The following is a 27118-nucleotide window of genomic DNA, read 5'->3' on the forward strand; positions in this document are numbered from 1 at the left end:
TGAAAATCTATGTATTTTCTTCTCCAGACCACTTTTTAATATGCTTTGGCATCTACTGGTAAAACTGAAAATGCCTTGGCTCTACAGATGTATGAGAAGTTTTACACATATAAATCAAAATCCTCCTCCTGCAAATAGCAGTTTAATAATACAACTGTACGTTGTATCAGCAAAGTCAGCAGAATTGTTGATATCAAAGAGCCCTTTGTATAAGCACATTTTGCAAAAATAAACCACAAAAGAGAACACTTACAATTTCTGTCCTGAAAACAAGTTGTAACAGTGTATAATGAGGTAAGCTCAAACATGAGGAGAAATATAGGGGGCAAGTGATTTCAAACTAGAATTTCAATTTATTTCATGCTAAAGTCAGTAACAAATCTTCTTAGGCCTGCTAGTTTCTTTCCATTGGTTTGATTTTTACATATCTCCTCAGTTAAGATGAGAATATAAAGGAGGAAAGTAGTTAAATGTAAAGGAGCAAGAATGGTAGCTAGGAGCAAGAAATCTGTGGAATGGTTTTGAAATCTGTCAACAGATTGTTCCAGGAACAACCTGGAAGCCACTTTAAAGACTATAGCTCCTTCTTTCAAATGCAAGTCATTCATTTAGGATGGAGGGCAGATTCATCAATATTAAAGTTACTCAAAAATGCTTTCATAGCCTCCTGGAAATAGAGAACACTGCAATTCCACAGTTCTACTAATTACATACAGATAAGATAAAGGGAAGTTTGTTGTACAGTTTATTCCTCCTTAGCACTCCTCCCAACACTGCCTTTGAGAAGGTTTCCGCTGACTTGTTTTCAGCAAACTGTAACTTTTAGGAGGGTGAGTTTTTCATACATGCAGAATAAAATGCAAGAAAATGACATTTTTAATGGTACTAAATGAATAAGAGAGAGAGTGAGAGACTAGTTTGATGAAATACAGTAACTTGCCTTCTATATACAATTAGTAAGTGGTAAAAGTGCCCCAATAATTTCTTCAAAGGATATTCCCTCAGCATCTCACCCAAACTTCTGCTGCACTGAGAACATACAATCAGCTCCTCAAGGTTATCAAAACAGTCTTTCTGGATCCCTGCAGCTCACTGCATTTACATTCACCCTCATATTTCCAGGACAAACCATTTATCACAGACTGAGCTTTTATTCTCCAAGTGTGATTCTGCAGAAGTACCTAAGTCCTACAACTGCACCGTTCACCCGTGTACGTGGACAGGCACTGGACAGACACAACCACAGATGTCCAAGGAAATCCAGATGCATACCTTCAAGTACACCTACTGCTAGAAATCGTCCATAAAACAACTCCACCATCGGGTTCTTTGGTTTCTCTCCATCCCTAAAAAACAGGAAGTGTGTTAGCGAAAAAAAAAAAAAGGAAATACAAACCTACAAACTTTTATAAAATTATGAACAGATTATTCTGAATTCATTATGGAAATTATGTCGCCTATTTTACTCAGTTACTGTTAATTTATATTTGTACTTTTCTCTATTGACAATAACAATGATTTGGATACTTGCAGTGATAAGTATATTCTGAAAATTAAGTTTCAGAAGTGCCTATGTAAACCAGATTCAATTAATGAGTGGTTAATTGTACAAAACCCTTGTAAAAACTATTTCCTGCAATGCTCTAGAAAAAATTATGTATTCAAAAGACGGTTTACAGATGTTTACTTATACAAACAATGAATATTTACTTCTGATATGAGAAAAAGGAGCAAGGTTTTGAAGTATTTCAAACTGCAGGATCGAAAAGCAAAACTTCATTCCAATGAAAAGAGTCTAACTGATTAAGTACAAAAACCACATCTCTATTCTTTATACACTTCGGACTTCATTGAGCTAGATTTCTAACACAAAATAAGGGGGTGAACAGAGAGTTGATGGCAAAATCCAGGGTATTGCCATGTATGGAAAAAACCACACTTGAACCAAAATGAGCTACAGAGTTAGGTCTTTTTCAGCCATACAGAGAAGTGGATTTTTGGTTGTTTGGTTTGATTTTCTCTCATCCAAATGTTCACCATGCAGAGCTAGGAAAAAAAAAAATCTTACCTCTCTTCTTCAGCTTTAATTTGGAAGGCATCTTCTAGCCAATCTAATAATTTGTGTGTGAATTCACTGACGTCTTGCTGTTAAAACATACAAAATGATCAGTGTATGTTCACATATCATAGAATCATAGACTATATGTAACAGAACACAATGAAAGGTCACCTTACAGGATCAGTACAGCAGTATTCCCCTCCACAAGTGTTCCAAAATCACATTGCGGCTAAGACTATTCCATGATTGGTTTTTGTTTTATGAGTGGCTCTGGTGTTCCTCAGCTGTGACACTGTCCTGTGATCCTTATTACTTGGGCTCAGCTTTCATACCATGCTAGTCCAAAGGCATCTCATGAATCCCATTGTTCAAACCCTTTGGTATCTAACAAGTGGTGACTAATATTACTTTCATCGAGCACTAAATTCAGCGTGCTGTTGTAATTAAACACCTCAGCCACATAACCTCGAGGGGGAAAACAAAGCATCTGAAGAAATGAAGTGTTTCTCAAAAAAGCAGAATATGCTATGATTTAGGTAAGAGTCCTGAATATGAACATTTGGATCCTCCAAACCAGTATCTACACAAACAGGATAATAGGACTGTACCAGCCCTGGATGTACTGTTACATCAGATAACACTCTTTCAAAAGCCTCAGACTTAGAACTAAACCCTAAAAACAAGAATGTGGATCTATTAGTTAATTTCTGAAACAATAGGAAGAAAGTGCACTGAATAAAAGGAATGCTGTCTGAAATATTTTTTTAATTTTCCTAATAAAGTTGACTAGAAATCACATAATATCAGAGGAAAAGTTCAAAGACTCTAATAGCTAGAAGTTTTTCTGTGGACATTTTGAATTTTTGTTGTCCACTCTAAGTACTTCCTATTGCCAGATGACCCCAGATGACCAAAAGAAAACATGCACAAGCTTGATTGAAAATTACCTGTTGGGAATCATTTGATTTAAAAGCATCCTTAAGGATTTCAACTGCTCTTGATGGGTCAACATATTTTCTCTTCGAACCAACTAGAAGTGCAAATAGGTACCTTAATTCACGCATGAAAGGCAGATTCCTATGTTCCTGTATTGGAAGAATTAAAAATATTAACAAAGTGATAACAAAAATCTACTTTACAGAAGTGCTACCCAATAAACTAAGTGTATAACTTGCCAATCATCATAATAATACATAAGCTTACTTACAGTACTACAAGGTAGTGTTGCATGCCTTTTACTTGTCAGTTTTACAAAATAATGTAGTTCTCTGGGAAGAAAATTACATTTCAGAAACTAAAAGCTCCCTGCAATTACATCTAGATGATGTTGTTTGTCTTGAAGTGAGGTTACATTGACAACTGGACAAGTCACATTGCATTTAAGACAGAAATGTTCCTCTTAAGACTTACAAAGCCTTAAGTAATACACTGCAACAATATACCTTGGTTTTATTGAAATTAGTATTCCTCTATACCTCTAGCAGAATTTCTTGTGAGCCTACACACTATTCAGCACTTTCTTAAGCTTATTTTTTACTGAAAACTAAATTTATAAAGTGTACACAAATATTATTTCTCTTGACAAAGTAAGAGAAATGGCCTGCTTTCCTTTGTACCCATTATTTAAAGTACAGTTCATGGGATTATGGCATTCTTTTTCTGATTTCCAGAAGAGAAGAAATGCCTTCTGCCTGTATAATGAAAAGCAAAGAAAAACACAAATCCTTCATACCACAGATTAAACTACAAGTGGAGATTGGATATCACTCATACTCCTGAGTAGATGGTTGACAAATACTTATGAAATTAAACTCCATGTAATACCCACTTGTATTTAGAACAAAGTATCATTCAAAGGCAGCACAGATGTCAGATGCTGGTCAAACTAGAATTACTTGATGACAAACTATTTCACACGCTCAAACAGCAGACTTGTTTAGCCACTCCTATGTCAATCTAGTATGGACAAAGCTTTTTGTATGTTGAGTATGTTTTACTTCAGCTTTAAAAACTGTGCAGTGAATTAGAATATATGTTCTGCATAATACCTAAAAAATACTTCTAGTCACATAAATCTCTGAGTTTAACTTGCTTTTCTAGTCCACCTTGCAAAACACCTGCCAGTTATAAACACTCCTCACAGAAAAGGTTGAAGACTTCAAGTGCCACCCTAGTAATTCAGCATTAAATCATCCTAATTTAAGAACAAAATCAGTCTCCCATTTAGATATTTAAAGAACTCTATAACAACAAAACAGGGAAACAAATTACAAAAGTGGTATTTTTCTTACTGTTTTATAAAGTGATCTATTAAAATAAACAGAATTTCAAATTTTAGATACAGATATATTTTATCCCAATGCTTAAATGCCATTGATAATTCATATGCATGATATAAATTATTAAGCACAGAATATTCTAAATCTTACTTTTTTTTTTTTTTAAATATGAAGTATATAGGCAGTATTGTTGCATTAGCCAAACTTCCACTATTAATCTTGCTGAGTTTTAAGCACATTTGTAGCTTTAGGTTGAACAACTGGCTACCCATGTCAGTAGAATTACTCAGAACAAATATCTTTATAGAGGCTATCAAAGTTCTCTAAGACTAGAAAAATCCTTGCTTTTTTTGAAAAAGCTTGATTTAATGCATTAGGCATGATCCTTGACCAGATTATGTGGGCATTACCACAACAAACAGATTCTGACTGAACAAAGCCTAAAAACTTCAAAAGAACATGAGCCAGTCCCCAAGACAAGGTATACAGTTCCACAGAGGACCTGTACAGTAAAACAAAAGAACTAATAAAGTGATCACAGCACAGCAGCTACATCAACACCAAGAAAAAAAGATTAAAATGAGTTTTGAACTTAAAACTGTATGGGAAGTTAATAATCTAAAACATTCTCTATTTTATCACCTATCCTGCCTGCACAAGTAATTTCTTAATACATGTTGGAATAACTGCTAAAGCAGTTTGCATATTTAATACATAGCAAACATTCATTATTGCCAATCAGTTTGCCAGGACAGTGACATAGTGATAATATTGAAAATAATATCAAAACAGGCGGAAGGATGTGCTAACCTGTAGCACAATAACCTGCTTCCTCCAATAATAAAATGTTTCCTGAAGATATCACTGAGGCCAAATATTTCGCTGGTCTCACTGTGTGCAGCAAAAAGGTCTGTTCATGTGACAGCAAGAGGTAAGAGAACTGGGAGAGCAAAGAAGCTGCAGTAACTACAGAGAACTATGTCTGTGCTACAGAAGGGTATCAAGGAAGAAAAATTAATTTCAAAATAAAAAGAACAAAACCAGATTGGAGATGTTAAGTGCATGCCCAAATCCAGAAAAACAAAGCCCAATTAGCTGAGGCAAACGGGGTGAGGCTGTTGTTTGTTTGTTTGTTTGTTTTTCAAGTTAAAATTTACACCAATGACCTCTGGATTAACAACTTTACATGCCAAATCATTCATAGCATTTGGATTCAATATATTGATGGGAAAGAACAAACAACCCTTCTATGCAATATTCCCTGAAGTACAACCACATGCTTTAATTCTAAATCAAGAGGTTGTCATGACCCCGGAGTTAAATAAGTCCCACCAACTGGAAGAACAACAGGATGTAAACCAAAGTATTAAAAATCTGGTATTATTAAAACTTGGTCTCTATTAAGATGGGAATTTGATCCTAAAGAATGTCAGTCATGTATAGTTATTAATACTAGAATACAAATTAAAACAAAGTTGAAACAGTTTTAAAACAAGAAAGCAGATGGAAATAAATTTCGGGGCCTTTTTCTTTTTTCCTTTTGTCAACTGGTAACATATTACAACTTTAAATCAATTTGCCTCTACTTGCCTTCACTTCTAAAGAAATAAAAGCACCATATTTGGGGGCATGCATGCTTATTTCCTCTATTTGTCAAAGTTCCAACTAGTGAAGTGATCTCTTTTCCTAAATTGTCCCAGTCCTTTTTCAGCTGTAAATAAGACAAATGAGTACACCAATTAATATGATTTTTCATCCTGGAATTTAAGTTAACAAAGGAGAGGACACAAACTACTGCCAGAGATTCCTACTAGCAGGCCTGCAGAAAGCAAGGATTCTGCACAAATCCATATCCTCTCCTGGCGTCAAACCTTTTCACACAGGCTTAATACTGTCTGTCAAGGTCAGAATTTCTAAAAAATAGCACTTTGGAATTGCTAAAGGCATTCAGCTGCAAGTGTCAATGCTTGGGCAAGATGTTTTTCAAGACAACAGCTTGTTACTAGCTATTTCATACCATCTCTTAGATGCAAACTGCTTTTTACACCCTGAAAACTGAAGGTAAAGAACTCTGAGTACTGGAAGACATTACTAAAACAAATTATAGGATGAATAATTAAATACTATGCAGAAGGTCAATCTAAAAATAAATAAAAAAACCCAGTACAACTCTTTGGTAAAGCATGACCTATCTTTCTTACTAGAATACACTGCCCCATCCCCACCTTGTGCCGTGTTCCCAGCACTAAACCATGTTGTATTTTCACACCATCTCATGACATAATGCAAACATGCTCTCCTACCCAAAAAGAAGTGATTTGAATGTGGGGGAGGAGGAAGGGAACCAGACACGGGAAAAATTACATAGTTCTGACTGAACATTAAACTTCCCTTTCAGGGTACATACTCAGAAGTTTAGAAAATGGACACTGTCTCTTTTCCTTTGCTTCTCTAATTACAGCTCTTAGTTTTGCTACTGAACATTCCAGTCAAGCCTGAAGTGACAAACAACTAAGAACAGGCAGACAACACACTCCCTTTTTTAAATCTGAAAAAAAGAGGCAACAGGCAATAGTCTAATTTATGGTGAGGGTGGTGAGGCACTGGAACAGGTTGCCCAGAGAACTTGTGGATGCCCCATCCCTGGAAGTGTTCAAGGCCAGGCCCAGGCTGGATGCAGCTCTGAGCAACCTGGTCTAGTGGATGGTGTTCCTGCCCATGGCACAGGTGCTGTAACTGAATCATCTTTAAGGTTCCTTTTAACCTAAACCATTCTATGTTTCTAATTTCTGGATACGCAAAAATTCACTGCCTTGTAAGCCACTGTTAAAAATAATGGTACCACATGTCTTCACACTTCCTACAGCCACTTCCTTTTCCCATCTCTACCTTTCCAATTTGTAGCATGGAAACCAAGCGGTTCCCATGTATCGCTCCTCAGAGGGTGTCCATGAAGGAGGAAAAACTGATCTGTGATCAGTCCATGACCATTCCCCCTTGCTAGTCTGAAGTCAGAAGAAACCTGAGCCAAGGCCCTCCCCTCCTCAATCCTACAAGAGTACCAGAATACATGAGAGAAAATTTATGCTTACAATTACCTCATGAAGAGGCTAGAAGAGACAAGCTAATAGAAAGCTTAATCTCACATCATGAGGGTGAGGGAACTGGAATCACGTGTTTGCTAAGACAAGCTACATTCACAAGAGAAGTACTCTGCCTCTCCCCACACCCTGACCTGCACTCTGCCACGAGGCTGACATCATTTATGTAAGATCCACAACAGGAAGCTCAGAGGACTGCTAACTGGCACCTCTAAAATCCATGTTAATTTGAGCTAGAGAACAGTGCAAAATTCAGGTACGAGAGAGAAATGCCCTTAGCCACGAGAGGAAGTCAGCTTCTCATTTTACCTTTTGGTTTCGGGGCAAGTCTTGAGCATTTGCGGGAGGATTGAAATTCAAAACTAGTCTTCGAAACTCCAGTAGGTTAAATAATGACTGAAAAGAAAAAATTAAGAAAACCTTTAAGCACTTCTACAAACAATACAAAGTTCTTCCAAATAAGCAAAAGAAATGAAGTGTTAAACTTATGCAATGCTAAAGTTTCATTTCAGAAGGTAGATTATTTCACTTAACTTTGCTAGACTTATTTTCATCAGAAGACAATTATTTTTGCCAAGAAAATAGCATAATAAAAAAAATTCTTTGCACTTAATCACATAAACGGTATAGTAGTTTTAAATGGCAGGCAAGTTACTTTTTACAACAAGAATTTAATTGTATAACTATCAGCTTTAAAATGGAAATGAAAGTTTGTTTAGCCATCTAAAATTGATCTTGTAGGCCCTCTATCATCTACCTCCTCACTGCAGAGAGAATACACCTCTGTATATGCAACTTAATTCCACTTGCAATTAGCTGTACTTTCTGCATTCTGTCCACTCCTCCCAGTATTACAGGACCTGAGGGATGTACATTTGAATAAGGAAATTGGGTTGTACACCTCTGCAGTAAAGAAGTGATAATATTCCCATTTTACAGACACTACAACATGAAAACAGGTGTCTACAGGCACACCCACAAAGAACTCCACAGTGTAACACAGAGCCTGGAGCCAAGAGAGTACAAGAACGAGACAACTCTGGGTTGCAAAAGAATAAAAGCCCAAAGCAGTGGCTGAGAACCGGAGTCCTGACCACTTTTGTAGCTGCATGACTGCTTTTCTGTACAGACAGAAAGCATCTTAATTAAAATTCACTTCATTACGACAGAACAGCATTTTGATGAAGACAGGGTAGCAGAAAAGGTCTGAAGTATTTTAAACATGCTCATGCTCATCAGAGCAGCATGGGAAGGATTTCCCCTCCTATTCATACCTGTTGGTTTTACAATCTATAACTAACTCTTTCCCCACCCCATCGCTTATTAGCTATTTATTTTGAAAAAGCAGAGCTTGCCTACTCCAGCAATAGATTTTGATCCTGCAACTTGTCCTACACACAAGTAAAGACTTAAGTCACTTAAACACAACAGGTTTAATGGGATTTCAATCCCTCAGTGCCAAGAAAGTGAAACTCAAACTGTAAAGAGGCTCTGCATTTATCCTAATACTTCAGAACATGGAGGAAGGAAAACAAATAAGTTCTTGAAAAGGTCCCATGTTCCTGACGTTCCTTGTAAAGAGCCTGTACAGAGTTTAACCTTTTTCCACACCCCACAGTACACAGCATCCCCAGCAAAATGGAAAGCCTAGAGATATCTTTCCTAACTTTTTTAGATTTAAAAATAATTTTAAAAAAAGAAAATGAAAAACATCAACCAAAAACTAGTATCTGAACTTGCTAAAACAAAGCAGATAATTGAGTAGTCAAACTTTTTTTTCGTTTTGCTGTTCCAAATACACATTCCCCTTTTATCTATCATTGCAGAGAAGGGAGATTAAAACAGAGTCCTTTGTTTACTTACTCAAAGCAGAGAAAATGTTAATATTTAATTGAAGTGTCATTCTAGAAGCTGATACTAATTGAAGTTATATCTCATGATGTAACAGCATTCCACTGGCGGGCTCTTCATCAAGCAAAACATAGCAATGTCTTACATACAAAATAAACCAGCTGCTGAAATACAATGTCCAAAGGCTGAATTTTCTCCATGACTAATCCAAGTGCCATCAAAATGCCAAGCAGCTGAGCAGGTCAATGTCATAACGCAAATACACAAATTACGTACAGAAAACTGTACTTGAGTTTAGCATTTTTGCCCAGCATTCAATCTGTAAGTTTTTCCCAAAAACTCTATTTCTTTAATCCAGAACTCTAAACTGAACACATAACTCTGTGCTTTTTTACTAACCTGAACAAATCTATTTGTGCAATCTACTGAGAGTAATTAAGAGGATTGTCCAATACACTCTTTTCTTCTTCAGCTTTGTTCTACTTCAAATTTCTTATGCAAGATATTTAGTTATTAAACTTCTCTCCAGAACAGCTCACTCTGTGCATGGTTGTATGGAGATGCAGCAGAACCATCCCAGTTAATCTACTACCAACAGTACTAATGCTAAGGACAGTGCCATAGCTCTTCTATACTGAGCTAAATCAACTTCAGGACACTTCCACTAAGAAAAAGATAATTCCCCAGTGTAAGGGTAAACAAGTGCCTGAGACCAACCAATTTCTGTGCCCAAAGTACCTCAGTGAGGAACTTACAGTTCTTCCTGTGATAAAGAGCTGTAAAGGAGACCTCCCATGGCCAACCACCCCAGTGCTTCAGAAACAGCCAAGGCAAAAGAATTTCCAGTTTGCTGAGCCATCTTTTGTCCTTCCAAACACTTTACATGGAGCAGCACTTCACCTCTCACCTGCTTGGCTTCAGCTACAGACACTGTCATGGGGTCACAGCATGAGAAAACAGGCTGGATCTAAAAGGTGGATACTTCAGATCTACTGGCCTTGATCTGTTTACAATTTACCAAAGCATGCAGAATTTATGCATGCAAGGAGAACTCTGTAAGAGGTGGGTTTGTGGATTTGTTCCCCCCCCCATCCCCAAGTGTATTTACACCCATTTAAAAGCTGTCATCTGGAAACTTCACCAAGCTAAGGCTGAGGTAAGTGATATCAATTCAAATTACCATGAAAATCAATAGATATTTTTTTAGAATACCTGCCTCCTATTATGTCAGTTTGGGGGAGGGGAACAAGACAGTAAAAGAAAAATGAGAATAAAAGCAACAGAAATCCAGTGTCAGTTTAGGTCATTCACATTAACAATGCTGAATGACAACAGACATACTGTGGCTGTCCCCTGCTATAGGTGATGAAGTAGATGTATTTTCTATCATGCCAGAGAGAACCAGGCAGAGTTGTAGCTTCAAGACTGTAAGATACTAAACCCTTCACTTTTCTGAGTAGTGTTAACCTACATAGAGCCCAGATGCAATTTCTGAATATAAGTTGTCTTGGTCTCACCTAAAACACCCTGCTTATCCCTTTTCCCCCCTTCAAGTCTAGGATTATGAAACATAAGGACCTTGGCAGAATTTCGATGCCTGAGTGAAGGATTAATTCAAGAACTGTGATGTTGCATTAACGGTGCAAGGATATAAATTAGTCAGCACATTAAATCCATAAAAGCTTAGCATGCAGCACAGGTCATTAAAAGCCACTGGCAGAGTCCTAAATTAGTAAATTTACTGACACCAACAATACTTAGAGAGTAGGAGAACAGTACTTCTGAGTCTAGATAAAAGATGACCTACCAAGCTGCTGCAGAAAGCTTCACACAGGCTCTGTGATGGATTCTTGCACATCCTGTAGGCACAGGGCACTAAAAACAGCTGTTTCAAACTGATGAAAATATTTTGGTTTTTTTCTTCCCAGCATTGGGAACGAGAAAAAAAAAAAGGCAAAAAATTTTGCACAAGAACTAGAGAATTTTTAATAGGGATCACCTTTATACAAGTTTACATGAAAACCTTAAGTTCATAATACCATGAACACAGACAGCTTCCCATTCAATTCACAAAGGTTAAGTTTGGAAGGACAGAAGGAAGAAAGGACAGAAAGAAGAAAACCAAAAACTAAATATATATTACTAAGAGAGCTTGAAAAGCAACGCTTTGGCAGGGAAAAAGAGAAGTATGCATTCCTACAGAGCTCCTAAATGAATTCCTTCAGGTACTGGTATTTAGCTAAAACATGATCTTGTTTAATTTGAAAGCTTACCTATGCACTAACACATCACAACACCCATTTGCCTTGTTTAGTCATCTGGGACATTTTAGGCATTTCCAATTTGACATTTATTCTAGACCATATTCTAGTACCTTTGTTCTGTATAGCAAGCAGAGAGCAACCTTAATTAAGTCCTAAAAATAAAAAGTAAAAATAGGGCTCTATGTCAAAATATATTATTTGGAATAGCTTGCCTCTGCCAACATGACAAATGAGATTTATGTTCTCACCTCACTTTATAAACAATTTCAGTTGTTTATGGTATATAGAGCTAGTTTTAGTGAGGTAGATTGGGCATTATTGAAGTTAACTTTTTATTCATGGTAATAATCTATATCAAAGAAATGCCTCAAATTGAATATTAGTGTCCAAAGCTCCACATTGCAAAAAAGTGGCCAACTAAGTCTCATTCTGTCCAACTTTCAAGTCGTTTGGACTCTATATCCCTACATCCTGAGAGAACTGGAATTGTTCAGCCTAGGAAAAAAGATGTCTTCAGGGTGACCTAATTGTGGGCTTCCAGTGCCTGAAGGGAGCCTACAGGAAAGATGGAAGGAGACTGTTTACAAGGGCCTGCAGTGACAGGACAAGGGGGAATGGCTTTAAACTGAAAGAGGGTGGGTTTAGATTAGAAGTTAGGAAAAAGTTCTTTACTGTGAGGCACTGGCACAGGTTGCCCAGAGAAGCTGTGGCTGCCCCATCCCTGGAAGTGTTTAAGGTCAGGTTGGCTGGAGCAACCTAGACGATCTTTAAGGTCCCTTCCAACCCAGGCCATTCTATGATTCAAATTTGGTAGAATCACTTCTCTCTCCCCTTAAGGCCTTCCCCACTTTTTCTATTTATTAATCTACCTTTTCCCTTTTGGTTTATATTCTTGAACTTACTTTTCTCACAACAAAGTCCATGAAGTGGCTGTTCACTGCCTGCCCTGCTTCTCCTTACAACTCACACCAGGGCTGCCTTCTACTCCACTTGTGTGTGTCTTATTCCTGTTAAGTGGTAAATCCTGTTTCCAGAATAGAGACTAATGACAGGCATTAAGAAAATTAGGAAGCAACCCAAAACATATTCATGATAGTGCTTCTTTACATATACTGAGGTTTTGGCACAGTCCAAAGCCTTTCTGGTATTTTTTAGAAAACTGCATATAAGGAAGACAGAAGGGAAGTGAGGAAAGCAGCTTTGAAGCTGGGATTTGAGCAGGTTCCTGTTCAAACTTCACTGCAAAAGCATAGGAAGACGGTTTTTTTTTCCTCTGCCTCTCTGAAACAAAAACTCCTACAGACAGATACAACAGTCTCATGGCTGAACTTCAGCAGAACAACCCCACACGTACAGTGGAAGCAATCAGTGAAACATTCAGCTGTTTCAAAGTCAGAGAGATTCCATCCCATATCTCAAAAGCTTTGGAAAGTACCCCTAAAAGGACAGTTTTATTTATAAACAGACAACCAATCAGCATTCCAAACTGTTGATAACCAAGGTATAAAAAGCAGTTTTAAGCGGTCGTGTTTTGCATTTCCAAAAGGCTGAGGTGCAACATGGAAGAAGATGGAAAACAGCTTGCATACTGTTTGATCTAGAAAGTCAAACTAACTTAAGACTGCTAGCAGACTTGGGTTAAGTCAACACTTTAAACAAACATCTCACCATGGTATTACCAGCCTGCATTTAGAGAACATTTACTTGTTTATAGCAACTAACTCAGAACATTACTGCAATTCAGAAGACAGCTAAGTATGATATGTGTCCAGAAGAATTCACTTTATGCTTGTGTCTTGGCACATACTAAAAAATGCCATTCAACCACTCCTCTATTATACGGGTCAAAGCAAAAAAACCCAAATCTGTTAGGACATAAAATAACAGCCAACATTTCCCTACATGGTTACAATTTTTAACTTCTTGCATAGATGAAATATGTGATATAAACTTCAACAATACACCTAAATAATGCAATGCCCTTCTACATCTAGGAACTGCACATGGGACTGCAACCAAATACTTATCCTGTATCCTTTATTTTACTTAAATGAGCACCTATTTATGAGCCAAAGCTAAAGCCATCATCCACTAAAGCTTTCCAAACCCTCACAACAGAAAATTCTGCAACATTAGGTATCACTAAATATAAGGTAAATGTTTGAAAATCACACAAGCAACCTGAGGGAACTGAGGACCACAGAAGAAAAAAAAGCAGTAAAAGGAATATCCTGTAGGTAAATATTATAGGATGACTGAACTTGGAAGCGACAAGTCAATCTTTACAGGGAAACAGAGGGAGTGACAGAGGGATAGGAAGCAAGAAACTAGATTTCCAACATTATTATTCCTCTGCCCATGACACTCTACAGAACAGTTTATATCATGTATCTCCCACCAACACCTGCCCCAGGCTATTCCACAGTGAAAACAGTGGAAAGAAAATATTCCATCAATGACCATTTAAACCCAGAGGTTGAGCACTGGATGTTTTCAATATGCAACCTTCCTGTTTATGCCCAGGGAAGCAAGGGAGTCATGTACAGTGTGTATGTGTGTGTATATATATATGTATATATGCAAATTTTATTATGTAATCCTAGGATTTTTGGTATTAATGCATTCCCACATCATCCATCACAATCCTTTCCATTCATCATGACAAATAAGAAACATAAACTAATGTAAAAGTTAGATACTTGTGGGAGGCTGCTTCAAAGATGGTAAGAACAATAGCTGAGCCACCCGCTGGGAAGAAAATACTTGCTTGATTCTCACCCATCAAGCTGCCTTACTTCTTCCCAGAACTAGAAGGAGATCCTAACCCCACATATATTGACATCAGGAAAGCAAGAAGGCTGTTCCCAAACACAATGCAACAGACTAAAATGCTGGAAGCAGTGATAGGGACCCTGAAAATGAAAGTCAAAGAGCAACCATGGAGATTTGTAAGACACTAGTTTGTTAATTCTTTGTTCTGCAAGCTATGTACTTTTGTGGAAGAAAAAAAAGTCTCATTTTTGGATGACTAACCAGACCCTGACAGAATCCCAGAGAAAAGAGTGTGGAGATGCCAAACCCCAGCTGTCCTGTTGGGATACCTCATTTGGTAAAGGGAATGGTTACAGTCCAGATAGGCCCTCTGGAAGTCATGAGACCCAGGAAAATACTGCACTTAGTGCTTTAGGCATGGGACTGGGGGAGTAACAGTAACAGTACAATTTTCATTGATTCCCCACACACTTTCTTCCTTCCATCAAAAATCTGTCTTGGCACACTGAGTGGATAACATTCACTAAACAACCAACTACTCGGCATTTCCCGTGACACCTTTATCAAGGAGCAAGCCCTGCATTATTTCTCACACACAACCAAAACCCTGGTTTGGGACTCCAAAAGAGAAAGTTAGTATTGTGCAATGTCTTAAAGCAAAACATCTGGGAGACAACTTGTACAGGCAGCAAGCCTAAGACATGATTCCAACAGCACATCCGTGTCCTGTGACTTACCCACCTTCTACATCCCGTGTCCTGCAAACACTTAACTCGTGCTCAGCATGACATAAAGGAGCTGCTTCACAGGCTCCATACATATATTATTTATAAGCCATTTTCAGACTATAAACTCTTATAGCCAAGAAAAACCGTGAAGTTACCTTTTCACAAGGGAGCCACTAAAATCTACTGCAGAAAAAGTAAAAACAGAGCTACATTTGTGGTTTGTTTCTTTAAAGAACTTGATATCTGAAGTTCTATTTCAAGAGCAGACATATGCAGTTACAATAATCAAAATTAAAATTAAAAAAAAAAAAAACAACAAACAACACACAAACAACCTTCTAGAAATATTCTAAAACCTTAAGATTTAGGGGTCCTTTGGGCCCTTCTACTGTTTAGTTAGATTAACTTTTATAGCAAAAGCATGCACGGGTGAACTCCTGTCAAAAACATAGGTTTATTACAAGTTCAAGAGGAGGAAGAAAACTCATTGAGGAACTTGATTCATTTCTTGGTTGGTAAGGAAGAAACAAGCACCCTTTAATACAGTTTTGTTTTGACATATTGTCTTGGGGACTCAATTTTAAATACAAGTTATTATCAAGCCAATAGTCTTCAAGAGTAGGGCAGATTTTTAGAAGTTACACTGTGGAAAAAATATTCCTGTTCATTCTAGTAACAGTGAACATAACTGTCGAAAGCAAAACTTTGTTTTGGAGCTCTCTGAAGAGAGACTCTCTGGTTCCTCTGCAGAAGAGGATGACTTCCACATATGTAAATTACTCTATGGCACAAATAAATACAGGTTAAAAAGCAGTATTTCCAGCAATGTTTGAATCTTGTTAGGGTTTGCTGTCACTCACTGCAAACGTCTATTAAGGAATTTCATGCTCGTAAAGCAAATGCAACAAACCATTTATGACTGAATTTGACTAAGTCAGTTAATTGGTGACTATAAAAAACAACCTTCACTGTATAAGGAAACTGTCAAAATGTCAAAATCTTTTTTTTCCCCTTAACAAGCACCCCTTAAATAGAAGGAAGATTTTTCTTTCTTTGCAATTTAGTTTTAGGTTATATTACACAATATATCATTGTGACTGACAGTAGTTAACATTTAGATATTGTTGACCTATGTGATGTGTCAGGTTTCAAAAGACTCCCAATGAAAGCAAGAAAGTACTCCTACATAGTCAATGAAACCCAAGTAATCAATCTGCCCTGTGGATAAATAAATATGGTATTAGCTAATGTTCTAAATTAACATGCATTAAATTTCCTGGGATGGTTGTTTGAAACATAAATCTTCCTGGCTGATAGACAATATTAATAACCTAATTTTTCAACCAACTGAAGTTATAAATCTTTCAATGGTTTACTTCAATTATATCCCATAGATGTAAATCCAGACATTTCACTATCTTTTAGGATCAAACCATCATAATTCCAGACACCACATACTTTCACACAGTATGGCTCGTGACCATAAGCACTAGCTCTTTATAATCTGTTTTCAAGGTATAAAGTTGCAGGCTGGGTATAAATAACATGAGATCATAGGTCTAGCATAGGTTTTTACATTCTCTGGCCTCTGTTCTTATCTCTGTGGTTCATGACTTAAAAATTCAGGTTTCCATGAAAACATTTATTTAAACATTTGCAGTTTCCTGTGTATAAATGTCTTTCACAGAAACGCACATACACATAAAATCAGTCATCTTGAGATTTGGGACTACTATGGAATGTAAAATCTGACTGCACAACAGAGAAAGTAAAACATCAAGTCGTATTAGGTCCATGGAGATCTTTATGGAAATAATATGTTTCTTTTTATTAACACTAAGACAATGTTTCTGCTATTGCAAAAAGAGCTATGCATGTGACGGAATAAAGAAAGAAAGAGAGATGATCAAGGGAAACACAAAAAGATCTCTAGGAAAACAGAAAATTCAAACACCAGTTAGATTACTAGATGCTGAAAGGAAAGAGGCCTAAGAACAGAAAAACCTCAGTGGGAGGGGAAGTCATAGAACAAATAAAGAAGTCTTTCCATTTCATTATCTACAGCATTAAATACAGGTAACCTGCAAGTAAGTAAATCCTTCCCATTAAGAAACCAAAACAAACAAACCAAACAAAAAGAGCCACCACAAACAAAACCAAAAACCTCAAAGAAGTCAAACAGTACACAGATAATACTAATCCAACTTATATGCCTTCCAAAAGAAAAAGAGGGCATCTGTTCCAGCCTGAGGGGAGGTTAGTGCACATTCACCAAGACTGCACTGGTAAGCAAAATTCAGAAGTGATCTAGAAAGGAGAGCAAGTTTTGACCACGTTTGCTCAGTACAGAAATATACAATGTTGTAAAAACAAGAGTTGGCAAAGATGAACTGACAGACAGGTCGTATAAGACTGAGTATCTATATAACAAGAAAGCCAAATTCAACACTGATAAGAGTACAGTGAGGTAGGTGGTGCAAAGTAACCCTAAAATTTACAGAAAATGATGTGCTAACTAGCATTATTCAAAACTTGGAATTTATGGCAGATCGTTCCATGAAAGTATCAGTTCCACACATGAAGCAGAATAACAGTTAAAAGCAGAATAAAATAATTAAGAAGACAGAATGGAACAGAAAACATGACTATATAATCATAAGGTAACTCAGGTCAAAAGAGAATGATGGAAGCCTCTTGTCAAGCCTCCTGCCTGACCTCACAGGAGGTCACCTGGGAGATCAGACCAGGCTATTCAGGGCTCTTTTTCAGGCATCTTAAAAGCCTTCAAGGTTTGACAGACCCTGCAACAGCCTCTCTAGGCAACCACCACTGCCTGTCAGTCCTCATGGAAAAACATGCCTTATATCCAGGTTGAATCTTTCTTATCTCAGTCACTTGTGTTCCCTCTCATCCACACAATATGCACTGCTGTAAAAAGCCTGGCTCCAGTTAATCAGAAACCTCTTTGATTCTCCATGACCTCTCAAACATGAGAGAGAGAGTTGCTCTCCTAAGACTTTTCCCCACTTTCTCTCAGCACCATTGGATGTAGCTCAGTGGGTCCTGGACTTATTACGGGTGAAGTTTCCTCAAGTAATCTTGGACTCAAATCCTTAACCCTTGATCAGAGTTCTCCCAACTATGCACAATGGTCTTGGAGACTTCACTGGTGAAGACTAAGGCCAAGCAAGGCACTGAGTACTTCACCTGCTCTATTCAGCAGCAGAACCACGTTCTCCTTGCTTGGCTTTCTATGATCAGCATACCATCAAGAACCTTTTCTTGTTACCCTAGACATCCTCTGAGGCATCAACTCTAAGATAACTTCCACTTTCCTAACACCAATCCCTGCATGCCTGGACAGCATTTCCAATCTCCTCCTCAGTAGCCCATTTCTGCTTCCAGATCCAGCACACAGCCTGCTTGCACTGGGGCTTGGCCATGAGCTCCCTGAGAGCAGAATGGACCCTTCTGGCAATCAGGGGATGCTCTCAGCCTTCCTGAGCAAATCTGCCCTTCTGAGGTGCCTGCTATGGAATCCCAGATACTAACTTCCTGAAGAAGACAAAGTCTGCTCTCCTGAAATCCAGGGTCTGCTACTCCTTCCTTGCTCCCATCAGGATCTTGAACTCTACTATTTCATGGTCATTGCAGTCAAGAGTATCCACATTACTACATCTCCACTTTTCCCACAGCAGATTCAGCTGTGCATCACCCCTAGTTGGCCCATCGGTGCTCATGTCAAGAAGTTGGCCCTGATACTCTCCAGAAATCTGGTTTAATTGTGTGCTGTTATGGTGGACCCAGCAAGACTCAGGATGCTTATTAAAGCTTCCCAGGGGAACTACAATAATCCAGACTTCTTTGCCTCTAAAGACGGCTTTGTCCACATCCTCATCCTGAGGAGGGTAGTCTGTAATAGACTAATCAAGGTGGCACCTTTACCAGCCCCTCCTCTGAACCTGATCCACAAACTCTTATATTAAACTGTCATCTTTGTCCCACACAAGTATCACACACATTTGAGCTACTCCTTCACGAGGAAAGAAACACTTTTCCTTGTTGTCCCTACTTGTCTTTCCTGAAGAGCCTTTATCTGTCCATCATACCACCTCAAATTCATAGTCCACTCACACCTTAAGAACTTTCCTGGTTCCCCAGCTAAAATGCTACTAGAACAGGAAAGATCCAGAGAACAGCAACAAACTGGATGAGAGGTTAGAACAGATTCTCTACAGGCTGCAATTCAGCAGCCAGCCTGGAAATAAAGGTGTTAAAAGAGAGCAGGACAGCAGCCCACAGAACTGTAACAGCAATCAACTTCTAAACTCTCCACTAGGAGACATGGAGGCCACCAGACAAAGTTAGTGGGAACCAGGTTCAAAAAACAAACAAAACCATGGCAGTTCTTCATACAATAAGGAGCACAACTATGGAAATCCTACTCAAAGGACCCTGTGGGTGCAAGAAGTTGGCAAGGTTCAAGGAAAACAAGTACATACAAGAGAGGCCCACTGGGATTTTACTAAACAAATTGCAAAGGGTTAAGAAACTCCTCCAAGGTGAAATTAGTTGGAGGCTCAGGAGTGTTTTAGCAGAGCAGTATCATGCAAACTGTGCTCCTCTGTACATATCCATTTGTGGAAATTGCTAAGCAGAACATTGATCTAAATGGACTCAGCCTGAAGTACAACAGCCATCAGTATGAAAGTAACAGCATTAGTTTATCTAAAAGTGCATCAGCCTGACAGTAATTTGTTAAAAATGGGTATTAAATATTTTATTTGCTTCCTCTCAAAATGTCAGACTACGAAAAGTTACAATATGCCAAACTCACTTCTTGTACACTAAAAATAAATTTCCCCCTATTGTATTCATATACAGTTTTCTGTGCATTGGAGTACTTTTCAGTAGATCTACAGATTATTTACCAAAACATATATAGATTTAGCAATCACTTCTAAAAGAAAATCTCCTAAAAGATAGATTCATAAAGTTTACGTACATGAACTATTGATATAAGAACATTAGCTTTCACTAGACAAGTTGCAGCATCTGTACTTATTTCCCTATTTACCCTATCTTAAAAAACAAAAAAGCTAACTTTCAATTAAGCTACATATACACAAAAACAGACACACACATTGGTTGTATTAGGTAAAACAACCCAAACCAAACACCTGCAGCTGTATCAGACCTTCTCTTCCCTCTTTTTCAGGTTTCCTTCTTTATCAGTTGTTCCTTCTTTTACCCTACCCAGCTATCCATCCCCTTGCAGCCATTCTAGTAAGCACTCCATGATTGAGGGTGTCTCATTTCCTCCACCTACCTCCATTGTCAGCCACCCCCTTTCAGACATTTGCATGCGCTCCTTTTAATATAAAAAGTCGGATCCTCATCTGTAATCCAATTTTCACATGTTTTTAGGCATCCACAATTGTCACTGATGTCAGTATGAGCTGCAGACGCCCAGGATCTTCAGAGACTCAACTCCTTGTCTTCCACAACTTCTTAATGAGAAACATTTTGAAGCTTCACTTAGTTATGCTACCAGTACTTTCTACACTTCAATCAGACTTATGGATGAACACGTTAAGAGATGCAATAAATAAGTAATGCTCAAAAACATCTCATGCAGCGGCCTAAACTTCCCAGGAAAAACAGATATTTTAAGTTATTCACATAAAATAAGCTAACTCACCTCACAACAGATACAATGAAGGGTACACACAGCTATTTGAGGGGGGTGCTTACCTGAATGACAGCACTAAACCAGCACGTGTTGCCAACATTCTTTAATCCTACTGGACAGTTGTCTTGCCGCTTCCGATCATAAGGGTTTGGAGAGTCACTCCATACCTCTGGATGCGTCCTCTTTAAACTTGCTTTATTTTCTGCAATACTGGCTTCTAGAACTCTTTGGGAACAGAAGGGAGGGAAAAATGTGAGAAAAAAGCAAAAACCAGCACAAACCCCAAAAAACCTACCATGTACTAAAATACCTTCAACAACTAACACAGACATGTTAATAACATCATTCACTTATTGTTGCTGAGCCTGGTTTTAAACTTATATACAATAATATGTCTTTAAAAGATGCTATTTTACTTTTATCTATGTTACAGTAATTCCATTACCTTTTGCAAAATGGTATCAGTGAGTTCATGAATCTCCTGTGAGAGCTCAAGATACAAGTGCCATGTCTGCAAGTCATCAATTATTTAAGAACCAGATTCCAACAGGATGGACAAATTTTAGGCAGCACTAATAGTGTAGTGCTTTCATCTACAAACGCTTTTATCACTATGCAAAGCACAAAGTCACCAATCTTTCTTTTACTGACAGGAAGCCAAAGCTGGCTAGGCAACTTTCAAAAATGAAAGCAGTTTCTTAGTTTCCATTTTTGCAACTTATGCAACTGTGTTAATCACTTTACATAGCAAGCAATTACTTTATGAGCCATGGAAAGACATCTCCCCCCCATTTTTCAAAATGCCACCCAACAAGTTAACTGTATGCTTCAATGACCACACTCTTTGCAGGAAACTGTTCCTAAGTGATTTATGCTGAATATCCATATTTCACATGGCAGTAAGATCTGATGGGTGTGAAGCTCTTAAGCTTCACTCAACACAATATTTCTGGATCAGCACATATGCTTAGCGTGGTGACAAAGCACACCTTAAGGGTAATTTGTGGTAGGCATATTCTAAATAGAAAGATGGACATGGATATATTCAGGTCATGTAACAGTGGCTCTAACTCATAAGTAGAGTTGCCTGGCATGTGCACTACTGACACAGTGGTCACTGTCCCCAGCCATCCAGTCCAACTGTCATAAAAAAGGCTGAGCTGCTCTCCAGCTGCTGCATTTGCCAGGCACAGAATTCCAGGAGCTGCATGACAAGCATCTAAGCAGTCTGAGCAGTGTGAAGGATTGCACCCCTTCAGTTCTAGACTCAGTAAACACCAAAGAAAAGCAGGTTTAGTCTGCTTTGTAAATGGAGTTCCTTAAGGACAATATTTGAACAGTGTAGGGGAAAAAAAAAAAGAAACAGGGACACACACACAGTGTAATCTCTCAGTTTCCTATCTACATTTCTGTTTCAAGCTACGTTCCTGTCAAAGAAAGAAAAGGTATGTTAGCAAGAACTACAAAGCACCATACAAATTTACTGCAGGTAACTGCTCTGGGGGACATACTAATTCTTATTGCTACTTATTTTGAAATAAAATAGAATAAAAGAAGTATTCTGAATTTGAGAGACTGTTTAGTGCAAATACCACTTTTGTACTAATGTATCTCAGGAAAAACCTAAAACTGGTAATTTCCTAAGGATTAATCAATTTCTAACATTTATTTTTTGACACATAACTTTGTTAACAGCACTGAAAGGACAGGCTTATAATCCTCTAAGACCTTCTGCTCTGACACCTCTTCAAACAATGCACAGGGATGGAACTCCTCAATAGTTGATGATTCTCAAAGTCATTTACAATAATGTTATCTCACAAGCAAACCTCAAAATGTAAAAAAAAACCAGTCAAATTTATATCTCTTCTCACCAATACAATTCTTTAAAAGTTTTAGATGACCAGTGTATATCTGCTTTGAGAGTAAAAGTTACTCAATGGGGACATCAAAGTAATCAATCAAAAAAAAGTCATACATAGTTAAAATAATTTCCCATGCAGGTAGAACTACTAAAAATCTTATTTAAAATAAATTGAAGGGAACTTTAAAACTGACAGGAAGATTGACAGACTGGAATAAATTTAGAATGATGTAACAGGACTACCATACCTACTCCACACTACTTGTGTTTCAGGGAAACAAACTTTCTTCCCCCCATCCCCAACCTCAAGAGTATTTCAAGATATTTCAAGATTGTCAGAAAAATAAGTATTCTAAAACTGAAACAGTTCACTGATCCCAAGAGTATTACCATTCATCAGCTTAATTACCTACTAAAATTTCTTCCTTGATTTTGTGGTTCTTTAGCAGGTAAGGGATTTCCTCATCTCTAGCTCCACCTCAAATCTGTTTCCATGTATCAAATAAAGCATTTGATTCTCAAAGCTTCCTGATATTTTTTCCTTAATTTTACTTTTAAGATTATCTATCCTCAGAGAGTACATGGAATAGCTGCACATTCTACGTGTCAAATTCATTTTCATTAAAGCTGTGATGCAATGAAATAAAAAGTAAAAAGTGAAATAAAGTGTAGCGAGCATAGTAAATAGGAACCTAATGATCAGCTCAGAAGTTACATAAATCAATGTATTTACCATAGTGAGTATCTCTTATACTATAATGTTCACTGTATTACATTCAAACAGGGAGGCTACCTGGATAAGGAATCTTAATCACACACAGCTCTGAACAAAATGAGCATCCTTCTGGAGCGTTAGCACAAGGATTTAGCAATTCTGATGACAGAGCTGAACCCCGACTTTGGGACCCTTGGGGACGACAGCAGCAGCTGCCAGCCCGCAGCCATAAGCGACGTGCCGGGTTTGGCATCTCTCCGGCCTCACGGGACCCAGGGCTCCCCAACCTCCCAGCGCTGGAATCGTGTTTGGAGGGAAATGCTGTAGCGAGGGCTTAGTTAATGCCAGGCTTGGCATTCGACTCGAAAGCAGTGTTTTATTTCTCTCTGTAACAAGCTGGGCACAGCCAAGCAGCTTTGGAGAGCTGCACAGGGCTCACCAGACAAAGCAACAACCCTCAGGCAAAGCGAGTCCACGGCACAAAGGTTCAGTCAGACCACTCTGAGGAATCCCACTCAACATGCTGCAGGAAACCCCACTCTGTTGGGTTACTCAGCTAAAAGAACAAGGAAAGGTCTTTGTACTGTGACTGTCCTACAGCTGGACATGCAGGAATACCCCTGACTCTACAACCCTCCTAGGCTCATCTTGGATCTATACACAAAAACCACAGTGCAGAGTCCTCAGCAGTTTCAGTGACCGCGATTAAAAATAAATAAAAAAAAAAAAAGCCTACGGGTTGTGCACATTCCATCCTTGTGCACTGACAGCATGGGCTCTCATTTTTATGTGGGTACTACCCCAGGCTCAACACAGGCCAGCTAATTTCTCCTTTCAGCCATATCTCCCTGGCTTCCCCAGTGAAGCCCTATCTGGCTGGCCTCAGACTCCTTCAAGCCACAAAAAGTAATACAAACAGGAGAAACTTTTTCGTATTAGGAAATACACTGATCATGCTCATTTCCATGGGAGATTTAAAGAGGGAAGAGTAAAAGACTTTAAAAGTGCCATGTACAAAATGTTCAGCTGGACATTTCAGCTGCACTCCTCTCCTACCTACATAGTAATCAAATCTGTCCTCATTAAGTAGCACAAAGCAATTACATTCAGGAACACAAATTCTACGTGCATTACAACATTAATTACACAAGTCAAGAAATTCCATTAATTCTCCCTTGAAAACCCTAACAAAATCTGTGCAAGTTAGGTTACAAACCACTATGAATACCTTTGGAAAAAAAAAATATCCTCCACACCAAAGGCTATTTAATTTTGCACACAACCTACATTTTTAAAAATGAAAGAATTCCATAGTTTAATTCGCTTATTATTGACTTCCTATTTGATTTCTGCTTCTTTTTTAATCTAGAAAATCAAAAGTAAATGGCTGCAGCTTGACTTGTTTACAACCACAGTGTTCTACTTTTTGTTTTGAGAAGTCCTGCGAAGATACTGTGCTTTCTACTGGAATGCCAACATTCTTCTGTAGGGTGTTAACTACAAAGTAATTTTTTTAAATTTTATTTATGAAAACAGACTGAAGTTCTGTCCTTAAGGAAACTGATTGAACAGTTCAGATCAAGAATTCAAGAATTCTGAACTTCCTGTATTTGTTCAACACTGACATAATTTGCCATCAAGTCAGGGTGCTTCTTGCCATATTATTGAGTTGATCTCAAGGTTGCCAAAACCGCCAAGATTCTCACTCTTCTCTGCCTCCATTCACAAGAAAAGTCCCAATCCCTTTCTTATGTCATGATATACTCTGGGTCTCTGAGTGATTATTTTTGTATGGCTTTGGGAAATGAATTTGTGCAACAGGTCCAAAGAATACTACAGCAAGCATAGAAAATGTGGTACAGTGTACCAAGGGGGGGATATGGCCTGCAACAAGCTCTTGATTTGGCAAATGTTATTGTGTGCAATTTTGCCCTTAAATACACAACTCTATTTCATCAAAAGACCAACATTTTCTCTGCATATAGCTGAACAGATTGTCTACATGCCGTTTTACATACAGAAAAAATGGCATACTTTGTTATTTTCTGCAGTCAGAAAAATATACACTGTAATTTAAGTGGAAAGTATTCATAATACTAAGTTATGGCCTAAGCAGATAGGACCAAAAACCACAAAAGACACTTTCAGTTTGAGAAGTGAAAATCAAATTCTTCAGGGGAAAAAAACCTAAATCTTCAAGGCTCCCAAGAAGTGAGCACAGCAGAAGCAGTCAAAGCTTGGGGAAAGAAAAAAGGGAGAAAATTGTCCATATACAGAAATAGGTCCATCTTTCTGAGTGTCTGCCTAAATCATAACTCTGTAATTATGACAATTCTGTCCTTCAAAAAGGAAATGGCACAAGCTGAACTCTGAAACAGAGCTGGACAGAACTTCCACAGCACTCATATATACACAAATATTGAGGTCTTAGAAAAAAAACACCCATCCTCCGAAGCTTCTCCCAATTATTAATGAGAATATAAATCCCTCTCACCCTACCTTTCCCTGCTAAAATGTGTTATCTTAAATTTATATAACAAGATGGCTTTTATCACAGAGGGGGGGAGGAAGGATATGTTTACTCTCACAATTAGTATATTTTTCAAATGGAAAAAGAAAATTACTATGGGTAAAGTAATGTTAAATAAAGTAATAAAATATCCATATTCTCAGAGTTGGAATTTTCAGATAGAGTGAACTGAGAAAAAGAATTATTGTGGTTAATCGCCCCATCTAAATTATTTTTTTATAAAACTGGTCTTTTACAAGGAGACAGTACTTTACCTCCTAACAAGGGTCAAATCATTGCCTGCTTCCCCTACAACAAGTCTAGCCACAAATGAAAAACTCAACATCCCTCCCAAAGCCAGTCACGGATGGAAAAAAGACAAAAAACCAACATCCCTCCCACATAACCCTACACCCAGGCTTAGTTCAAGTCCCAAATATTTCATAATTATATAAAAATTACCAAAAATATACACTGTACAAAAAGTTATAAAATCTGATCCAAAGTTCACTTATCACACCCAAATTGAGAAAGTTTATAAAACTTTAAATCAAGAAGTTAACTTCACTCAAAACTTATAAATCTTATTTGTTAAATAGGTTAATAACATACTTAATCAGCTAAAATAGAGCAGCTGCTCTTAGTATACTCAAGTCATAGTATTAACACCCCCTCCCTCAACCTCAGCCTTAGCACAGAGGTAAGTAAATGTTATTGTAAAATAAACACTGCAAAAAACAGGACAAAGTATTTATTAGCTTCTTAATTAAATTTTGTTTTCATTGCTTTTTACCTGATACACAAGAGAAACTTCTGGGTTTAGGTCCTATTTAAATATGACCATATATTCTCTATCTCCATCCACTTCCTCAATATTTAAAAATATACATTCATATGAAACATACTATTAAATTCTAGTCCACACATAATAGACTATTTTCAAGTGTAGAACATACAATACATTAAAGCAACATCCTGAAGCCAGGCATATCAGTAGCACAAGTGAAAGTAAACAAGTTATTCTTTGTTAAATTAAAAGTTAAAAAAAGCAATACAGGCCAATCTCCAACTCTTTAATTTAATTTCTGCTTTATATAAGTTGGTTGTTTACCTGCTAATGGCTTGTTCCTCATCTGTTATTCCAGTCTCCCTGAATGCCCTGTTTGATTCCTCCAAACTCAAGGCAATTGCCCTCTGAAGATCATCTTTATCATCTCCAGTGAGATCAATCACATCTGAAAAGCAAAACTATCTTTCTCAAAATTAAAAGTGAAACAGAATGAA

The 27118-nt window shown here is 37.8% G+C and overlaps 1 protein-coding gene across 2 annotated transcripts in view; it reads right to left on the reverse strand.

Moving 5' to 3' along the window:
• USP25 (ubiquitin specific peptidase 25) overlaps positions 1–27118 on the reverse strand; it is a 69294-nt gene that overhangs the window by 32107 nt on the left and 10069 nt on the right. For both annotated transcript variants that reach the window (XM_025895575.2, XM_025895574.2), the window contains exons 3-8: positions 26946–27069; positions 20809–20971; positions 7749–7835; positions 3007–3144; positions 2069–2145; positions 1273–1346 (exon numbers count right to left, since the gene is read on the reverse strand). In XM_025895575.2, coding sequence (XP_025751360.1) covers positions 1273–1346; positions 2069–2145; positions 3007–3123 — 268 coding nt within the window. In that variant the 5' untranslated portion in view covers positions 3124–3144; positions 7749–7835; positions 20809–20971; positions 26946–27069. The remainder of the gene's footprint in view (positions 1–1272; positions 1347–2068; positions 2146–3006; positions 3145–7748; positions 7836–20808; positions 20972–26945; positions 27070–27118) is intronic.

The sequence above is a fragment of the Manacus vitellinus genome, unplaced genomic scaffold (assembly GCF_001715985.3).
Source record: "Manacus vitellinus isolate BGI_N305 unplaced genomic scaffold, ASM171598v3 scaffold_34_pilon, whole genome shotgun sequence".
Classification (NCBI taxonomy): domain Eukaryota; kingdom Metazoa; phylum Chordata; class Aves; order Passeriformes; family Pipridae; genus Manacus; species Manacus vitellinus.